We start from the raw sequence: 20,475 nt of genomic DNA, 5'->3' as shown, positions 1-20,475 counted from the left end.
CAAGCTGCTCTTTGCGTTTCACACAAAGTGCCCAGATCACCTTCCTTGAGGGGTTTTGAGACCGGCTAAATGAACCTGTCTACTAGCCTGGCATAACAACTGATTTCCAGTAAAACAACGATGAGCGCAATATTCTTTCTGATTTAACCAGGCTACTAGGAGATAAAACTAAATAAAACCTTACTGAATTACTGGAAGTCAAAACATTTCAGATGCGACACTGGAACAGTTTGGGAAGTTTAGATGTAATTTATTAACCAGTCATTTCAAAATGTGCAGCCTCAGTAGATTAACGCCTTATACTTTGACGAGCTAAATTGGGGGAGTGTGTGTGTTTGTACGTATCTGTACACGTGTGTGTGTGTGTACATAGTAGCCAACTCACGGTCCAGAGCAGGTCCTGGTGTGTGATGAGTAGCCGTATGAGGTGGGCTGCCCCTGCTGCGCCCTGTATCTCCTCCTGCTTGGCGTTCTTGCCCCGGTAGGTGAAGAGGTTGGGAGCCACGATCATGGACACGTTCCACAGACCCATCCTGTTCTTCTCCTCATAGGCAACCACCTTCCTCAGGAACTCCAACAGCGCCTGCAGAGAGAGGGGTAAGAGTGGGTGTGTGCGTGTAGTTATTGTGTGTATGCGTCTGTGTGTGTGTATGTGTGGGTGTGCGCGTGTAGTTATTGTGTGTATGCGTCTGTGTATGTGTGGGTGTGTATGCGTTTGTGTGTGTGTGTGTATATGTGTGGGTGTGTGTATATGTGTGGGTGTGTATGCGTTTGTGTGTGTTCAGCCTTTGCACTGGCACGTCACTGGGTATATCTGGCCTGCGGATTCAAAATGTGTTGACAAACTAAACACACTGATATCTTATACAACACACTGTCTATGTACACTCAGGAAGAGATGACATCATTGGGTTATCAAACCGGTTCACTCCACACCTTCAAACACCCAGCTCAGGCAAATAAAAATTGTTTCGATAAAAAAAAAAACACATCTTGCATCACATCTCCTCTTTCTAAATATCTATTTTAACTCTACTGTATATAACAATATGAATATGTAGATTTGAATAGTGTGTAATCTTTTTATCTCTTGGTATGTTTAATATCTTATTTTGTTCGGCTCTATTACTGTTCTGTACTTTGTCATGTATTCGCCAGGAAGAGTAGCTGCTGCATGTACAGTATCTAATGGACCCCAGGAAGAGTAGCTGCTGAATGTACAGTATCTAATGGACCCAGGAAGAGTAGCTGCTGCATGTACAGTATCTAATGGACCCCAGGAAGAGTAGCTGCTGCATGTACAGTATCTAATGGACCCCAGGAAGAGTAGCTGCTGCATGTACAGTATCTAATGGACCCCAGGAAGAGTAGCTGCTGAATGTACAGTATCTAATGGACGCTAGGAAGAGTAGCTGCTGCATGTACAGTATCTAAGGGACCCCAGGAAGAGTAGCTGCTGCATGTACAGTATCTAATGGACCCCAGGAAGAGTAGCTGCTGCATGTACAGTATCTAATGGATGCCAGGAAGAGTAGCTGCTGCATGTACAGTATCTAATGGACCCCAGGAAGAGTAGCTTCTGCATGTACAGTATCTAATGGACCCCAGGAAGAGTAGCTGCTGAATGTACAGTATCTAATGGACCCCAGGAAGAGTAGCTGCTGAATGTACAGTATCTAATGGACCCCAGGAAGTGTAGCTGCTGAATGTACAGTATCTAATGGACCCCAGGAAGAGTAGCTGCTGAATGTACAGTATCTAATGGGCCCCAGGAAGAGTAGCTGCTGCATGTACAGTATCTAATGGACCACAGGAAGAGTAGCTGCTGAATGTACAGTATCTAATGGGGAGCCTAATAAACTAAAGCACCCACCTTACTAAGAGTAGAAACGTCTCATCTAAACTTCAGACAATAACCTTCAAGGAGCTACATTTAAATATGACTGTTGTTCTTCCGGTTCACTTCACGTGCGCCAAGATGACTCATCATATTTTGCCTCGACTGAGGCTCAAGGGTTCAGCAACACTTGATGTTTGTTTATATGTTACGAAACGCTCCTTAGAATGGAATGTCAGTCACTCGTGGTTGTGACGATTGTGATGGCTAATGAGTCATAGGAATGCATCGGAAATGCATAGTTGGACACAGTTGCCCAATTAAAAATTAAAAACTCAGATATTTTAGGGTTGGGTAGGATAAGTGTGTATGTGTGTGTTTTGGGTTGTGAGGTCGTAGTTCAAAGAGTAGTCTCTCTGTCCGTGGTCATGAGTCCTAGAATAGCCACAAAGGCAACGAACCCTACGCAGAGAGACCAAAGGTGAATAAAATGTTGAGTTGACCTTTAGGGTCATAGGTCATGCTCACCTTGAGTGTGTCTCTGTTGGGCTCAGGTAGCAGCATGATGAGGAGGTGCAGGGCCTGGATCTGCTGTCTGGGAGAGGAGATATCTGAGAAGATACAGAGCGGAAAACACACTAATCTCTCACATACACACACATAACACTTAACACTGATAAGAAAGGTTAAGAGTATACTTTAGAGAAAACATGTCAATTAAATCATACATATTAATTTTACATGTACTGTAATGAATGTTAGCCATGGTGATATACTGTATGAAGGACGGTAGAATTGGACAGAGTCGCTGCCTACTGGGCAGCTAATGAACCTTCGCTGGGTGTATAAAGGGCTGACCAGTTCACATATGTACTGTATCCACTTCATCATAAGAGTGTAGGTAGGCCTGTGTGTGCCTGCGTGCGTGTGCGTACTCACTCTGTGCGGCGGAGAAGGCAGGAGCGTGCTGGAGCGTGAGCAGAGGATAAGGCAGTTCTCTGATGAACATCTTCAGCAGACCCGCTGCGTCATTGTGCCTCACCTGCTCCCAGTCAAACCGGTCCTCATAGAGCTTCTGCTCCAGCTCCTGGCGCAGATGCTGCAATAACCAACAACAAATCAAAATGGCTCCTCCTCTGGTAAAACTCAACTCTATAGGTCACCTGGGTTGACCTGCCATGGCACCTAACAAATCAAAATGGAGGGGGGGTTGGTCTAATAATGGAAGGATGGTATTCAGACCACAGGTTAGGGAGAGGTGGAGAGGGTGGTCTCCCGCAGCCTGGGATTGATGCTGGAGGAGTGGAGATGACAATGGGGCGGTGGTTAGAGCGTTGGACTAGTAACCGAAAGGTTACAAGTTCAAATCCCTGGGCTGACAAGGTAACAATCTGTCGTTCTGCCCCTGAACAAGGCCACTGTTCATAGGCCAGTTAACCCACTGTTCCTAGGCCGTCATTGAAAATAAGAATTTGTTCTTAACTGACTTGCCTAAAGGTTCAAATGTAGGCTCACTCTGTCTGGACAGGTTTCATCTGTGGGCCCCTGGGCTGGCTGTGTATCAGGGGCCTCGACTCAGTATGGATCTACTAGTAAAAAAATATGTTTTGGTTGAGGAGTGCACCCTTTCACACAGAGACATGCTACACACACGTAAGCACATTGATATGCACGCATGTACACACAGTGGTGTAAAGTTCAAATACTTTAAAGTACAACTTAAGTAGTTGTGTATCTGTAGTTTACCAATTATATTTTTGACAACCTGTACTTCACTAGATTCCTAAAGAAAATAATGTAGTTTTTACTCCATACATTTTCCCTGACACTCAAAAGTACTCGTTATATTTTGACAGGAAAATGGTCCAATTCACAGACTTATCAAGAGAACATCCCTGGTCATCCCTGGTCATCCCTAATGCCTCTGATCTGGAGAACTCTAAACACAAATGCTTTGTTTGTAAATGATGTCTGAGTGTTGGGGTGTGCCCCTGGCTATCCGTCAATATAAATAAAACGAGAACATTGTGTGGTCTGGTTTGCTGAATATAAGGAAGTTGAAATTATTTATACTTTTACTTTTGATACTTAAGTATACATATAACCAAATACTTTTAGACTTTTACTCAAGTAGTATTTTACTGGGTGACTTTCACTTTTACTTGAGTCATTTGCTATTAAAAAGGTATGTTTACTTTTACGCAAGTATGACAATTGGGTACTTTTTCAACCACTGTGTACACACACACACACACACACACACACCTGCACCAATCTCCCCAACACAGAATGACTGCATGAGAGAGAAGGAATGTGGGAATGATAAGGGGAGAGATCAGTGTAGGGAGGAGGGACACTGCCTTGTGTTTTAGATAGCAGAAATAGGTCATTCATTAACATGGTTTATGAGCATGATGTCATTTCCTGCCAAAACAACCATTCTTCTAGGCCACTGAAAACAAATCTGTCCTTTACAACGTTAATGTGGATACCGTAAACCTCTACACTGGGCTCATACAAGAAAGAGTCAATTACAAAATGTTTTGATTTGTTGCGGTCTTTCCCTTCTGTGAAATGTTTTTACAATGTCACAGAGCTATGATTGGTGGTTGACAGCTATAGTGTGACAAACTCCAGTGTGTGTGTGTGTGTGTGTGTGTGTGTGTATCTAGGGTGTCTTACCTTTACTCTGGAGGCAGACCCTGGTACTCTGAGAATCCCCTCAGTCTGTAGTCCTGTCTGCTCCAGCTTGGACAAGAGCTGCAAACACACAAGCATACACGTTTTATGAACCAGAAATTTAACAAGCCAAGAGGGACATTCCTATGTGAACCTGACTCATCCGTAAACAAAACCAACCTAGCGTGACTGCATTTGTTTCATCTTCCGGTTTTCACAGCCAAAGCATTGTTGGTAAGATACAGAACAACTTAGAGCCGTCAGACCCTAATGGGAAGTTATTTTTTGTGACAGGGAAGTTTTCAAACCACAAAAAAAAAAACAGCATTCAATTCATATTGACAACTAGTGATAAAAGCGTCCACAGATTAAGTATCTGGCCCTTGATGTGTTTGTTTTCCATTTCCCTACTGAACAAGACTCAGGTCTGGGTTAGGCGACTTCAGTCGTTTTGCCTCTACATTCCAGGAGTGGAAAGATGTGCCTAAGTCAGCGCCCTGAGATAACGCTATCAGAACCCTCCGTCTCTCACACAAGTGGTACACTCCAAAACAAAGGGACAACCCTCCGGTTTCCTGCCACTGGGGACTGAAGAGATACAATATTCCCCTTAAAGGTGCACTCCGTAACTTCTACCACACAAGTAAACTGTGTGGTAAGAACCACCTGTTTACTAGATCAAACAAAATCATAATCCTGAAGTAACCTCCTTCATCAAGTCATCCAGCAAAAACCCATTTCCAGGTCAGCAAAAATATATAGCAACACTGAAATAGCAGTGAAATAACCAGTGCGCTTCAAAAGAAAAAAAGTCCTATAATTCCCTTTCGGAAGCTGCTGTTATCTACCAAATCTTTTAAACACCACCTTGATACCCCATACTCTAGTCCTATACACGCCCTGTGAGACTAGACAGTCAATGTGACAAGAGTATTTAAGTCTAATTCTGGTTGGACAGGAATGACTGCTGCGAACAGGATACCATATGGCATCCTGGCAATGCCAAGGTTCGGGTCATCCCCCTAACTGGCTGACTGACTGGCAGCTGCTAAGACTCTAAAACAGTAAGACATTATTTTCTTCAGCACAGCTTCTTATTTACTGTCCCACCTACACTACCGTTCAAAAGTTTGAGGTCACTTAGAAATGTCGTTTTTGAAAGAATCACATTTCTCTGTCCATTTAAAATACCATCAAATTGATCAGAAATACTGTGTAGACATTGTTCATGTTGTTGATTACTATTGTAGTTGGAAACGGCTGAATTTTAAAGGAATATCTACATAGGCGTATAGAGGACCATTATCAGCAACCATCACTCCTGTATTCCAATGGCACGTTGTGTGTTAGCTAATCCAAGTTTATCTTTTTTTTTTTTTAAAGGCTAATTGATCATTAGAAACCCCTTTTGCAACTGTTGTCCTGATTAAAGAAGCAATAAAACAGGCCTTCTTTAGACTAGTTGAGTATCTGTAGCATCAGCATTTGGGGATTCGATTAAAGGCTCAAAATGGCCAGAAACAAAGATTTTCTTCTAAAACTTGTCAGTCTATTCTTGTTCTGAGAAATGAAGACTATTCTATGCGAAAAATTGCCAAGAAACTGAAGATCTCATCCAACGCTGTGTACTACCCCCGTCACAGAACAGCGCATACTGGCTCTAACCAGAATAGAAAGAGTGGGAGGCCCCGGTGCACAACTGAGCAAGAGGACAAGTACATTAGAGTGTCTAGTTTGAGAAACAGATGCTTCACAAGTCCTCAACTGGCAGCTTCATTAAATATTACCCGCAAAACACCAGTCTCAATGTCAACAGTGAAGAGGTGACTCCGGGATGCTGGCCTTCTAGGCAGAGTTCCTCTGTCCAGTGTCTGTGTTATTTTGCCCCCATCTTAATCTTTTCTTTGTATTGGCCAGTCTGAGATATGGCTTTTTCTTTGCAACTCTACCTAGAAGGCCAGCATCCCGTAGTCACCTCTTCAAGGTTGACGTTGAGACTGGGGTTTTGCGGGTAATATTTAATGGAGCTGTGAGGCATCTTTTTCTCAAACTACCAGCAGTTTCTTAAAAAATCTGCCGTTTCCAGCTACAATAGTCAGTTACAACATTAACAAGGTCTACACTTTATTTCTGATAAATGATGCTATTTTAAATAGACAAAAAAGGTGCTTTTCCTTCAAAAACAAGGACATTTCTAAGTGACCCCAAACTTTTGAACGGTAGCGTATATTAAAAAATGAGTTATCAGAGCTAACATATTCTATGATAGAAATAGACAATAACTAACATACATCCATAGCTGATTTGACAACACAAATTAATATATAATTCCGTTTATGATTAATCACTTGACACTCCTCCCCCGATCGGTAAGTTTAACAGGAGCATATGGTAAATTTCTGACATTTAGTCTCTCCAGAATGTCTTTGTGATAACACGTGAGAAACCAATGCTTAAGCAGGCTGCCAAGTGCTGATAGAGAGAAACAGGAGGGGAAATAGGATCTTGGAGAAGGGCAGGCAGTGAGTCGGCTTGTGCTGACACACATTAGGATTAACACAAACTCTCTCTCTCTCTAAAACACACACACAGGAGAAGATGGGTAGTGTGTTGTAGTCAATGGTTCTGAGAAAGGGTTGGTTCTGAGAAAGGGTTAGTTCAGTAGGAATATAGTGATGGACGTGATGAGGGCCAGTGTACTATGGGTTATCAGAGGGTGGGAGAAGAGCTGAGGGAAGGAGAGAACGAGAGAGAGTAAGAGCGAGAGAGAGTAAGGAAATAAGGGAGAGAGATTGTTTAACTGACCCATAGAAGTGCTAAGTAGGAAGCCCCCATAAATGGCAATGCAGAATAACCCCAAAGTAAAGGACAGCTGAAGCAAATAAATAGAACTAAAAACAGGTACAGTACCTTTCTGAACACAAGAGGAACCTTGGACCCAGGAAACTTCTTCTGGTCGTTCTCCAGTAGAGTGGTCAGGGGAACTCCAAATATACCACTTTCTGTGGATCGGGAGGGAAACATTCAAACCAGAGGGACTGTTCATGTAAAATCGTGATGTGCAACACCAGTGTTGTGTTCATTATGGCAAGCATCTGAAAACATCATAGAATGCCTAGTTCCGCCATGTTTACATGCGTTTTCTTCTGTTTGGTGCCCATTGAACATGACCCAGTAAACCAGCCACCCACCTCTGGCCTTGCTACGTGCCGCTCGGTTGCGTTTAAGCTCGATGCCCAGGCCGTCGTAGAAGGTGGTCAGTTCAATCAAAGAGATGTAGCCGATCTTCTTCATGTCCTCACAAGACAGGTCCTGGATGCGGGTGAGGCCCAGTTTAGGCCTGGGCAGCTGAAATGTCTGTACAAGACCGAAGACAACACACATTTTACATATTCAAGCAGGTTCCTGGAGGGCGGCCAAGTTGTTAACACAGCTGCCTCCAGTCCACAAAAAGCCGCCTACGGCAGGAGTTCAAATCCCCGCTCTGCCACTTTCTGTCCTGTACATCCCCTTCCATCTGTCTCTCCCTCTCATTTCCTACTGTCTAAATAACTGTTGTTTTAAGTTCCATTTCCCTTTAAACAAAAAGGTCAGAGGTGAGACTCACTGGCAGGTCATGGTCATCTCTGCGGATGCGTTGGCAGTCCTGGCAGTCCCCCTGGCGGCCCCTGTGGTGGGCAGTGGTGCCCTCGGAGTAGGGCACCTCGAAAGACAGGGAGTCAGAGGTGTCCTGAGGTGGTGGGCAGGGAGGGCACTCTGAAACACATCTCTCTGTGCTCTGGGAGAAGCTAGGACACGCAGGGCACTCTGAAACACATCTCTCTGTGCTCTGGGAGAAGCTGGGACACGCAGGCCGCACTGGAAAACACACACACACCAGTCTCAATGATGGCTACATCACCAGTATATTCCCCTTATGCACAGACATCAGTCCAACCAATCAGATGGGAATGATACAAGTCCAATGTGTTTCTCACATTGAAACGATCATGATGACAGAATTAGGCTCAAATACCATGGAAATAAGAAGCATTCAACCCATTGGAGGGGTTCCTTCACAGTGGGTAACCACAGCCAACCACATCAAACCAAACAATAAACGGTGGTAACATATTGAGAGACGACTCACCTCTAGAAGACGTCCGGTGGACGCATCTGGAAGGCATGTCTCCATTGGGTGACTTGGGGGGGACAGGGGGGCCTGCCAGTATGGGATCAACTGGCTAAAAAGGAGGAGACATACGTGATCATTTATTCTCATTCAACGTGTGGGACACATGAAAAGACGGATGGTCCTTCAGCATTCAACTATGGTGAAAGGATTTAGGAGTCATTTCTGTGAACCGAATGAACACCAGCAGTATCAGACACAGTAACAGATGTCAGAACAGCGATGTGCTAGTTTGATTCCTGTGAATTGACTTCCATATTACAGCGGCGCAGTACATTTGCTGACACGGGGAGAGAGGAAAGTGGATATCAACGGAACAAAGGAGGTTTCAACAGGAGCCAGCTGTTTTGTTCTGTTGTATACATACAAGTCAGTGAAAAGAGCATGGTCAACGGTTATGCACAACGCTGCCAGAATCAGCTGGAGCCAAACCACATCGTCAGCAGCACCGCGATAGAGAAATACAGCCTAGAAACTATAGGTTACATGTACCCAAATATCCATTGCACAGACAGAGAGCTTGAGTCCATAATATATCCAGGTAAATACTTACTGGATGCCTAAATACACAATGGTACATATACGTCAAGGTATACTTGTACTGCAATGTTGAGGGAACTGGCACACAAGCATTTCTCTGCACCTTTTATGCCAGCTGTAAACTGTGTACGTGACAAATACAATGTCATGTTAAGCAATTAAAATAACTACATGCTTTTTCTTTTCAACAATGTCCTTTTACAATCCACCAATCAAACACAAAAAAAAGGAGTTACCACCATCTTTCACTATTAGATGACAAAAGGGCTACGGTCTAATTTTTCCTCACCCAGACTGAATGGACGTTTTTATGCTTCTAGATTGGTTTACGGCCCAGACTCAATGCCCTGGACACCTTCATCCATTTCCCTAATCATACTAAAACAAACAGTTGTCTGTGGAGCCTGCCAGTAGCCTGCCACTAGGCTGTGGAGCCTGCCAGTAGCCTGCCTCTAGGCTGTGGAGCCTGCCAGTAGCCTGCCTCTAGGCTGTGGAGCCTGCCAGTAGCCTGCCACTAGGCTGTGGAGCCTGCCAGTAGCCTGCCACTAGGCTGTGGAGCCTGCCAGTAGCCTGCCACTAGGCTGTGGAGCCTGCCAGTAGCCTGCCACTAGGCTGTGGAGCCTGCCAGTAGCCTGCCACTAGGCTGTGGAGCCTGCCAGTAGCCTGCCACTAGGCTGTGGAGCCTGCCAGTAGCCTGCCTCTAGGCTGTGGAGCCTGCCAGTAGCCTGCCTCTAGGCTGTGGAGCCTGCCAGTAGCCTGCCTCTAGGCTGTGGAGCCTGCCAGTAGCCTGCCTCTAGGCTGTGGAGCCTGCCAGTAGCCTGCCACTAGGCTGTGGAGCCTGCCAGTAGCCTGCCACTCGGCTGTGGGGCCTGCCAGTAGCCTGCCACTAGGCTGTGGGGCCTGCCAGTAGCCTGCACTAGTCTGTGGGGCCTGCCAGTAGCCTGCACTAGTCTGTGGGGCCTGCCAGTAGCCTGCCACTAGTCTGTGGGGCCTGCCAGTAGCCTGCCACTAGTCTGTGGGGCCTGCCAGTAGCCTGCCACTAGTCTGTGGGGCCTGCCAGTAGCCTGCCACTAGTCTGTGGGGCCTGCCAGTAGCCTTCCACTAGGCTATGGGGCCTGCCAGTAGCCTTCCATTAGGCTATGGGGCCTGCCAGTAGCCTGCCACTAGGCTATGGGGCCTGCCAGTAGCCTGCCACTAGGCTGTGGAGCCTGCCAGTAGCCTGCCACTAGGCTGTGGGGCCTGCCAGTAGCGTGCCACTAGGCTATGGGGCCTGCCAGTAGCTTGCCACTAGGCTATGGGGCCTGCCAGTAGCCTGCCACTAGTCTGTGGGGCCTGCCAGTAAACGATGGGGCCTGCCAGTAGCCTGCACTAGGCTATGGGGCCTGCCAGTAGCCTGCCACTAGGCTGTGGAGCCTGCCAGTAGCCTGCCACTAGGCTGTGGAGCCTGCCAGTAGCCTGCCACTAGGCTGTGGAGCCTGCCAGTAGCCTGCCACTAGGCTGTGGAGCCTGCCAGTAGCCTGCCACTAGGCTGTGGAGCCTGCCAGTAGCCTGCCACTAGGCTGTGGAGCCTGCCAGTAGCCTGCCACTAGGCTGTGGAGCCTGCCAGTAGCCTGCCACTAGGCTGTGGAGCCTGCCAGTAGCCTGCCACTAGGCTATGGGGCCTGCCAGTAGCCTGCCACTAGGCTATGGGGCCTGCCAGTAGCCTGCCACTAGGCTATGGGGCCTGCCAGTAGCTTGCCACTAGGCTATGGGGCCTGCCAGTAGCCTGCCACTAGTCTGTGGGGCCTGCCAGTAAACGATGGGGCCTGCCAGTAGACTGTGAGGCCTTAAGTAGAGTGAAGGCTTTCTCGGTGTCCCGGACTGACTGGTGTGACTCATAATCCTGTGCTCCCTTCCACATCTGACTCACCCTAGAGGCTCCTGCCATCACCACACAGCAGTGCTGACAGAGGCACTCGTGGCACTCTTTGGTGGGGGGTGTTATTGGTCCTATCACCCCTCCCCATTCATTCATGCTGTAAATATCTCAATCTCTTTCAACACTTCATAGCCACACAATAGCCTTGGGAGGGTTAGTCTTAGTCATATCAGCTAGCTAGATACTGAGGTGCAGTCTGCATACTTGCCTCAACTTCCCTTGATAGACAACTGCAAAGACACCACTAGGCCGAACACAATCTGTGGGCTTGCTACCTGATATACGACCAACCCTTCTACAGAATTACAATGCTGCTGTGCTATAGGATGCCATTTGATCTCAGCAGTGCATGCATTACACCGCCATCTGAAAACAGTATGGGACTTCCCCGTTGCCCTTCTCATGTAAAACTTTCTTCACATTCCAGCTCCTAGCCAGTCAGTCAGTGGGGCAATTCTATTTCTGGAGAAAGAGGGGACAGCTGCCCACACCAGCTGAGAGATGCATTATAGGGCTAAGCAAGAGCTCATCGTGTTTCCACCATCCAACACCGCTCCTCTAACAATGGCCCGTGCCAAAGCCATGTATTATGCCTATAATGGTTCTGGCCGAATACCAATGCTGGGGTGGGGGGTGGGGGTGACATCCTGAGTATCTGAAGCATGTCTACTGGACTCCTCTCCTTACTCTATTCCATCTCTGACACACAGGATTAGGATACGTACTGAGATTACAGAGGCTTGTCTGGCTCTGCCAGAGGATCAGTATGCCAGATGAGATGGTTATATCCAGATGAACTGAGGTCATAGGGGCACTGAGGGTCAGAGGCACCAGTTATAGCCGACAAAGGGCCAGACATGAGACAGATTTCATGTCAACTCGTTTCAATTTTAGGATTTCAATGGGAAATATACAGACTCCAACTCCATAAACGCAATTGCTGAATGCTTAACCCAAAGCACCCTCGCCGTAGACGTATATTTAAATAAATGGATCATAAACAACAAAAAGTGTTCCCTTTATCTCTTTGAAGCCATCTGTCTCACCGATGTGTCTGGCGTGGAGAAGATGTCTCGGACGTGTCTAGTCGGCTGCTTGCTCCTCTTCCTCACGGTCAGGGTGTAATTATCCACACGCTTCTTCACCATGGCTGCCTGTGAGCGCGTTAGCGTGGAGAGCAGCGCCTCCGCAGGCCCCTCCCCCAACGCCCCCGACACCAGCGTGGAAAGACCCGCATCCTGCAGCCACGCCTCCTCATGCTCCGCCTCTGGAATGTAGAAGAGTCAGAGATAAATCAGTACCCATAGCATTTATCAGAATCTAAATGTGTATCCATCTCTATGGGAAGGATATCACAAGAGCACATCAAGTGTTGGTGTCCATTCCATTTAATATTTCCTGAGTTTAATGGAATTTAACTAGAATTGAGCCCAACTCAACACACCCTAGGTCTATAAATGGCTAAAAGCACCATTTCCTCTTAAGTATGTAGCCTACCGTCCATACTGCCCCTCTCCAGCAAGTCCTCGTGGCCCCGCTGGCCATCTTCCTCAATGTTCTTCACTTCGCTCCAGTAGTCCTCCATGGAGTCCTGGGAGTCCCGTGACGCCGGCCGCTCTGGTGGGCTGGGAGGGGGAGAGGGCCTGGTCCCCCTAGAACTCATCCTGCCTAGTAGGTCTATCCCCTGGTACTGCACCTTCCTGGGGTGGGGAGGGAGGAGGTCAGTAAGTCAATAGGTTGGTATTGGGAGGTGGGGAGGAGATTGTAGGCCATTTTTGTCATACCAGAATTGGTTTAACTGTGAAAAACATTTCAATTTCAAAATACCAGATTCACACATTGAGCAAAAAATAAAGACATACACTTCTCAAAACATTGTACTTCATAAACCATATACACACCGGATACACCTAGATCAGACACTAGAAACTACACTTCTCAAAACCCCTGTACTTTATAAACCATATACACACCGGATACACCTAGAGCAGACACTAGAAACTACACTTCTCAAAACCCCTGTACTTCATAAACCATATACACACCGGATACACCTAGATCAGACACTAGAAACTACACTTCTCAAAACCCCTGTACTTTATAAACCATATACATACCGGATACACCTAGATCAGACACTAGAAACTACACTTCTCAAAACCCCTGTACTTCATAAACCATATACACACAGCGAATACACCTAGATCAGACACTAGAAACTACACTTCTCAAAACTCCTGTACTTCATAAACCATATACACACCGGATACACCTAGATCAGACACTAGAAACTACACTTCTCAAAACCCCTGTACTTCATAAACCATATACACACCGGATACACCTAGATCAGACACTAGAAACTACAGTACCAGTTATTCAAGGGTTTTTCTTTATTTTTACTATTTTCTACATTGTGGAATAATAGTGAAGACATCAACAATATGACATAACATATTGTTACCAAAAAAAGTGTTAAACCGATCATGAAAATATATTATATATTTGAAATTCTTCAAAGTAGCCACTTTTTGCCTTGATGACATTTTCTACATACAATGTAGAAAATAGTACAAATAAAGAAAAACCCTTGAATGAGTAGGTGTGTCTAAACTGTTGACTGGTAGGACTGACAGGAGGGGAATTTAACTCACCACGGCCCTACTGAAGACACTGGACTGGAGGAGCTAGGGGGCTAGTCTAAGAATGATGATCTTATCTTTCATTGCAAAATGAGCCCAGTATCACTTAGGCTAGCATGTCACACTGTGAATCATAGAAACCATTACGCATTCAGAAATGAATTGGGGGGGGCTGAATCACCATTCCTAATAAAGAAGAAAACTACTTTAGGCACTCGACCACAGTTTACATCTGTGGTAAACATCTTTCTGGAGAGAGTTCTCCCTTATTCCCTCCTAAACACGGCATTGACTCAGAGAATCAAAACAGCAGATTCTTTAGCTTCATGAAATAACGAAAGAAGCAAATGTTTCTAAACAAACTGTAAATAATAGCCAAGTGAAACCATGTAACTTAATATGAAACTGGGCTGTAATTAACGTCTGAACTTTGGAAAACAACGATAAATACATTACTTGCAGGGTTATAAACAGACAATAAGACAAGCATGAAACTATTCATTAGGAGAAACGCGAGTAGCGGCTGGAGCTGCTAGAAGCCGTGCATGTACACCAATGCGCAGTGGGGTAAAATACTTATGTAGGACTTTAAAGTATTCTTAAGTCCTTTTTGGGGGGTTATCTGTACTTTACTATTCATATTATTGACAACTTTCACTCCACTAAATTCCTGACATCAAAAAGTACTAGTTACATTTAGAATGTTCAGGCAGGACAGCAATCTGGTCGAATTCACACACACCTATAACACTTTGTCATCTGGCAGACTCACTAAACACAAATACTGCATCTGTAAATTACATCTGAGTGTTGGAATTTTATGTATAACATTTACTATAACTAAATACTTCTACTAAATTTTGACAAATGAGTACTTTTTCAACCACTGTACTTAAGCACATGTTAAAACCAGATACTTTGAGACTTTTACTCAAGTAGTATTTTACTGGGTAACCATTACTTGAGTAATTCTGTATTTAGGTACAGTGTCTTTACTTTTACTCAAGTATGACAATTGGGTACTTGTACCACCCCTGTGAATGAGGGTGTTTGTGCTCCACTTCACATGTATGAGCATGTTAGGCAGAGATGGGCAACCTTGATGGGAGTGGGGGGCACATAAAAATCACAACTCATCATGAGGGACCGCAGTGGCTCGCGGGTCTGTGTATCCATACCCACACATGCAGTCAGTGCCGGCCCCTAGCCTATTGGGGGCATTAAGTAAAATGGTTGCGGGGGTCCCAACTTGCGAGTAAAACATTGAGGCCCTCCTCTCAACAGTGGAGATATTTATTTTCATATTTCTTGTAATCTACACATTTTGCCATGGGGCAGAGAAAATATTTTGCAGTTGAACAGATTTCCTGCAATTCTAATCATGATTTGCAGTTAATATATTTGAGTGAGAGTGACTAACAAAATCAATGGGGGTCCCCCCATCGGTAATTTGACAACAAATTTAGATAGCTGGCTAGACTAATTTACCAATCAGTGACTGATACAGGAGGGAAAACTGCTACCCTGGGAAAGGGTACCAAAAAATGTCTGCAGCATTGAAGGTCTCCAAGAACCCAGTGGCCTCCATCATTCTTAAAATGGAAGAAGTTTGGAACCACCATGACTCTTCCTAGAGCTGGCCGCCCAGCCAAACTGAGCAATTAGGGGAGAAGGGCCTTGGTCAGGGAGGTGACCAAGAACCCAATGGTCACTCGGACAGAGCTCCAGAGTTCCTCTGTGGAGATGGGAGAACTTTCCAGAAGGATAACCATCTCTGCAGCACCCCACCAATCAGGCATTTATGGTAGAGTGGCCAGACAGAAGCCGCTCCTCAGTAAAAGGCACATGCCAGCCCGCTTGGAGTTTGCCAAAAGGCACCTAAAGGGCTCTCAGACCAAGAGAAACAAGATTCCCTGATCTGATGAAACCAAGATTGAACTCTTTGGCCTGAATGACAGGAGTCACATCTGGAGGAGACCTGGCACCATCCCTACGGTGAAGCATGGTGGTGGCAGCATCATGCTGTGAGGATGTTTTTCAGCGGCAGGGACTGGGAGACTAGTCAGGAGAGGGAAAAATGAACGGAGAAAAGTACAGAGAGATCCTTGATGAAGTCCTGAGCGCTCTGGAACAGGTTATCAGACTGGGGTGAAGGTTCACCTTCCAACAGGACAACGACCCTAACCACACAGCCAAGACAATGCAGGAGTGCCTTTAGGAAAAGTCTATGAATGTCCTTGAGTAGCCCAGGCAGAGCCTGGACTTTGAACCCGTTCGAACATCTCTGGAGAGACCTAAAATAGCTGTGCAGGTACGCTTCCCATCCAGCCTGAAAGGATCTGTAGAGAAGAATGGGAGAAACTCCCCAAGTACAGGTGTGCCAAGCTTGTAGCTTCATACCCAAGAAGACTCAAGGCTGTAATCGTTGCCAAAGGTGCTTCAACAAAGTACTGAGTAAAGGGTCTAAATACTAATGTCAATGTCAAAAACATTTATTTTTTTAATACAATAATATCTTAATACCTGTTTTTGCTTTGTCATTTTGTGTGTACATTATTTGTGTACATTGATGAGAAACAAAAGAAAACATTTAATACATTTTAGAATAAGTAACAAAATGTGAAAAATGTGACAAATGTAGTCTGAATACATTCAGAATGCACTGTCCATCATCATGCGGAGTCCATCCCCCCTCCTAAAGCCATCTCTTCCCACAGGTCTGTCTGCTTCCAGTCACAGCCAGGTTCCCATTACAACTCCTAATTACAGAGAGGCCTCGTGACATCACAGGCCTTTTCATTTCAGACAGGCAGAGTTATGAGTGGTCAGGAGAGCAGCACCTTGTTGTGGCTTGTTGGCCCCTTAAACCTGTATGGCTGGGCCCGTGTCTGATGCGGTCCGATGGAGTCTGATGGACCAGGTCAATGCTGGGATACAGGGTTCCTGGTCCAAAGAATGATAGGTTGGGAAAGGAACGTGGCAGAGTACCGAGGGCAGTGTCATACACACCCTTCTCTCCCCCTCTACAGCTGGAGGAGGGACATGAATAGGAGTCAAGGGGAAGGTTAAAGGAGTCTTCCCTAGACCTGCAAGGGATTTCCTACTATCTACTCAGCATGGAAACCACCCCAATTTCATTCAATTCTGTTCAAATTAAATTTGTTAATTTGCTGCACAATGGACAATTGTTTGCAAGACCACGTAGGGCCAAAAGCACATCAGTATTCAGGGAAAAGGTATGCCTGCTTGTTTGTATTCAAATATTGATAAGTGTGTGTGTGTGTGTGTGTGTGTGTGTGTGTGCCAGGAAGCTGGCCCTGGCCACACTTAAGGGGGATGTTATTGATTAGAATGATGCATGCTGGGCGTGTGGATGGCGGAACTTTGTTTTAATGGGTTTTTGTTCCCCTGGGTACCCCTCCACCCTCACACCCCTCATGTTATCACATGAGATTTCACAGAATAACATACAGGCCTACAGTATGCCATTCATTACAGGAAGAGTAGCTAGTATGATGGGCTGTAGAGGCAAAGAATAAGCTAAGAACACTGAGGTTATGACTATCCCCATTGATATAGGTTTAGAAAACGCAAGTCTCCTCATGTACATATCATGACAATTCAAATGAACACAACCTTTTTCTAGGAATCCATGTATGCAGAATAAAACAACAATTCCATGTGTAAGGCTGGTTTGTTGACACAAAGAAATATGCTGTGCTTGTTGAAGAGCAGATTTGGATGTGTGTGTGTGGGTGACAGCTGTTCAGCACAGAAGCATTTCGTTTGGAGGATGTATACCATTCATTCCGGTACTAATACAACTTGAAAACAACTCTTCACCGTCTCTGAACAACAGCGACGTCACCTGCTATGATGCTGGCAACTGAGGGAGCATAGGTCAGCAGCATTATACACAAAACAACTTAGAAATCTTATGATCTTTAAAAAATAAAAATGTATCCTAGATAAGTACTTCTACTCTGAGACACTTTGTGAATACTGGCCCTGGTTGTTTTTCCTAGAACAGAGTCAATAGTAGACACACTAAGACACCTCAGTGAATGTCCTTGGTTGTTGGAGCGATCCGGTCGCATCCGCGCTTCGGTCTGCAGGTTGTATAACTTTTTCATTACATTTCATTATAGTACAACGGTCTGATTTGTCTAATCTTAGCAATTTCTTCTTAGCTAGCTACATAGTCGTCGTTGTATCAAAGATAATTGCGTAATTATCGTATTTCGTCGTCTCCTATCTGCCCAACACGTTCACCGTCTACCGTAGCACTGTAGTGTGTCATCCCAGAGCGCTAAGAACCTTGGCGTGATCCTGGACAACACCCTGTCGTTCTCAAATAACATCAAGGCGGTGGCCCGTTCCTGTAGGTTCATGCTCTACAACATCCGCAGAGTACGACCCTGCCTCACACAGGAAGCGGCGCAGGTCCTAATCCAGGCACTTGTCATCTCCCGTCTGGATTACTGCAACTCGCTGTTGGCTGGGCTCCCTGCCTGTGCCATTAAACCCCTACAACTCATCCAGAACGCCGCAGCCCGTCTGGTGTTCAACCTTCCCAAGTTCTCTCACGTCACCCCGCTCCTCCGCTCTCTCCACTGGCTTCCAGTTGAAGCTCGCATCCGCTACAAGACCATGGTGCTTGCCTACGGAGCTGTGAGGGGAACGGCACCTCAGTACCTCCAGGCTCTGATCAGGCCCTACACCCAAACAAGGGCACTGCGTTCATCCACCTCTGGCCTGCTCGCCTCCCTACCACTGAGGAAGTACAGTTCCCGCTCAGCCCAGTCAAAACTGTTCGCTGCTCTGGCCCCCCAATGGTGGAACAAACTCCCTCACGACGCCAGGACAGCGGAGTCAATCACCACCTTCCGGAGACACCTGAAACCCCACCTCTTTAAGGAATACCTAGGATAGGATAAAGTAATCCTTCTCCCCCCCCCCCCTTAAAAGACCTAGATGCACTATTGTAAAGTGGCTGTTCCACTGGATGTCATAAGGTGAAAGCACCAATTTGTAAGTCACTCTGGATAAGAGCGTCTGCTAAATGACTTAAATGTAAATGTAAAAGAGTGGTTAATCTCCAGTCTCTAAAATATCAAGAAACATCTGGTTCAAATCAAAAATGAAAGAAGCCTTATTAGGTGAAATACAGAACAGTTAAGGTATGTATGACACAGACACACTTAGTTCTACCCAGCCATTTCCCCTCAGGTCATGTTAAGGAGGTTTATGAAAATAAATTCAAGTTGAAGAGTAAAGAGTTTTAGATGGAGAGATTCCTAACTCAGGTGCTGGTAGTGTAGGGACAGGGTGACACCATTCCAGTGACCCATTATGTACGGTAGGCTATACTACAGTCACTATGGCTTCCTGTGATTCACTAGTACGGATACAGTGCCCATACGCCAGCGGATACACACAGTGCCCATACGCCAGCGGATACACACAGTGCCCATACGCCAGCGGATGCACACAGTGCCCATACGCCAGCGGATACACACAGTGCCCATACGCCAGCGGATGCACACAGTGCCCATACGCCAGCGGATGCACACAGTGCCCATACGCCAGCGGATACACACAGTGCCCATACGCCAGCGGATACACACAGTGCCCATACGCCAGCGGATACACACAGTGCCCATACGCCAGCGGATACACACAGTGCCCATACGCCAGCGGATACACACAGTAACCATACGCCAGCAGATACAGACAGTACCCATACGCCAGCAGATACAGACAGTACCCATACGCCAGCAGATACAGACAGTACCCATACGCCAGCAGATACAGACAGTACCCATACGCCAGCAGATACAGACAGTACCCATACGCCAGCAGATACAGACAGTACCCATACGCCAGCAGATACAGACAGTACCCATACATACAGTACCCATACGCCAGCAGATACATACAGTAACCATACGCCAGCGGATACAGACAGTACCCATACATACAGTACCCATACGCCAGCAGATACAGACAGTACCCATACATACAGTACCCATACGCCAGCAGATACAGACAGTACCCATACGCCAGCGGATACATACAGTACCCATACGCCAGCGGATACAGACAGTACCCATACGCCAGCAGATACAGACAGTAGCCATACGCCAGCAGATACATACAGTACCCATACGCCAGCGGATACAGACAGTACCCATACGCCAGCGGATACAGACAGTACCCATACGCCAGCGGATACAGACAGTACCCATACGCCAGCAGATACAGACAGTAACCATACGCCAGCAGATACAGACAGTACCCATACACCAGCAGATACAGACAGTAGCCATACATACAGTACCCATACACCAGCAGATACAGACAGTACCCATACGCCAGCAGATACATACAGTAACCATACGCCAGCAGATACATACAGTACCCATACATACAGTACCCATACGCCAGCGGATACAGACAGTACCCATACGCCAGCAGATACAGACAGTACCCATACGCCAGCAGATACAGACAGTAACCATACGCCAGCGGATACAGACAGTAACCATACGCCAGCAGATACAGACAGTAACCATACGCCAGCAGATACAGACAGTACCCATACGCCAGCAGATACAGACAGTACCCATACGCCAGCAGATACAGACAGTGCCCATACGCCAGCGGATACAGACAGTAACCATACGCC

At 46.1% G+C, this 20,475-nt stretch overlaps 1 protein-coding gene across 2 annotated transcripts in view; it reads right to left on the bottom strand.

Annotated features, from left to right (window-relative positions):
* LOC115104876 (rho GTPase-activating protein 18-like) overlaps positions 1-20,475 on the bottom strand; it is a 41,339-nt gene that overhangs the window by 3,349 nt on the left and 17,515 nt on the right. For both annotated transcript variants that reach the window (XM_029626246.2, XM_029626247.2), the window contains exons 2-11: positions 12,643-12,845; positions 12,192-12,412; positions 8,646-8,739; positions 8,124-8,374; positions 7,708-7,873; positions 7,427-7,518; positions 4,520-4,597; positions 2,777-2,936; positions 2,366-2,448; positions 386-583 (exon numbers count right to left, since the gene is read on the bottom strand). In XM_029626246.2, the coding sequence (XP_029482106.1) occupies positions 386-583; positions 2,366-2,448; positions 2,777-2,936; positions 4,520-4,597; positions 7,427-7,518; positions 7,708-7,873; positions 8,124-8,374; positions 8,646-8,739; positions 12,192-12,412; positions 12,643-12,845 (1,546 nt within the window). The remainder of the gene's footprint in view (positions 1-385; positions 584-2,365; positions 2,449-2,776; positions 2,937-4,519; positions 4,598-7,426; positions 7,519-7,707; positions 7,874-8,123; positions 8,375-8,645; positions 8,740-12,191; positions 12,413-12,642; positions 12,846-20,475) is intronic.

The sequence above is a fragment of the Oncorhynchus nerka genome, linkage group LG22 (assembly GCF_034236695.1).
Source record: "Oncorhynchus nerka isolate Pitt River linkage group LG22, Oner_Uvic_2.0, whole genome shotgun sequence".
Taxonomy (NCBI): Eukaryota; Metazoa; Chordata; class Actinopteri; order Salmoniformes; family Salmonidae; genus Oncorhynchus; species Oncorhynchus nerka.
This window is presented reverse-complemented; position numbering and strand designations above follow the sequence as displayed.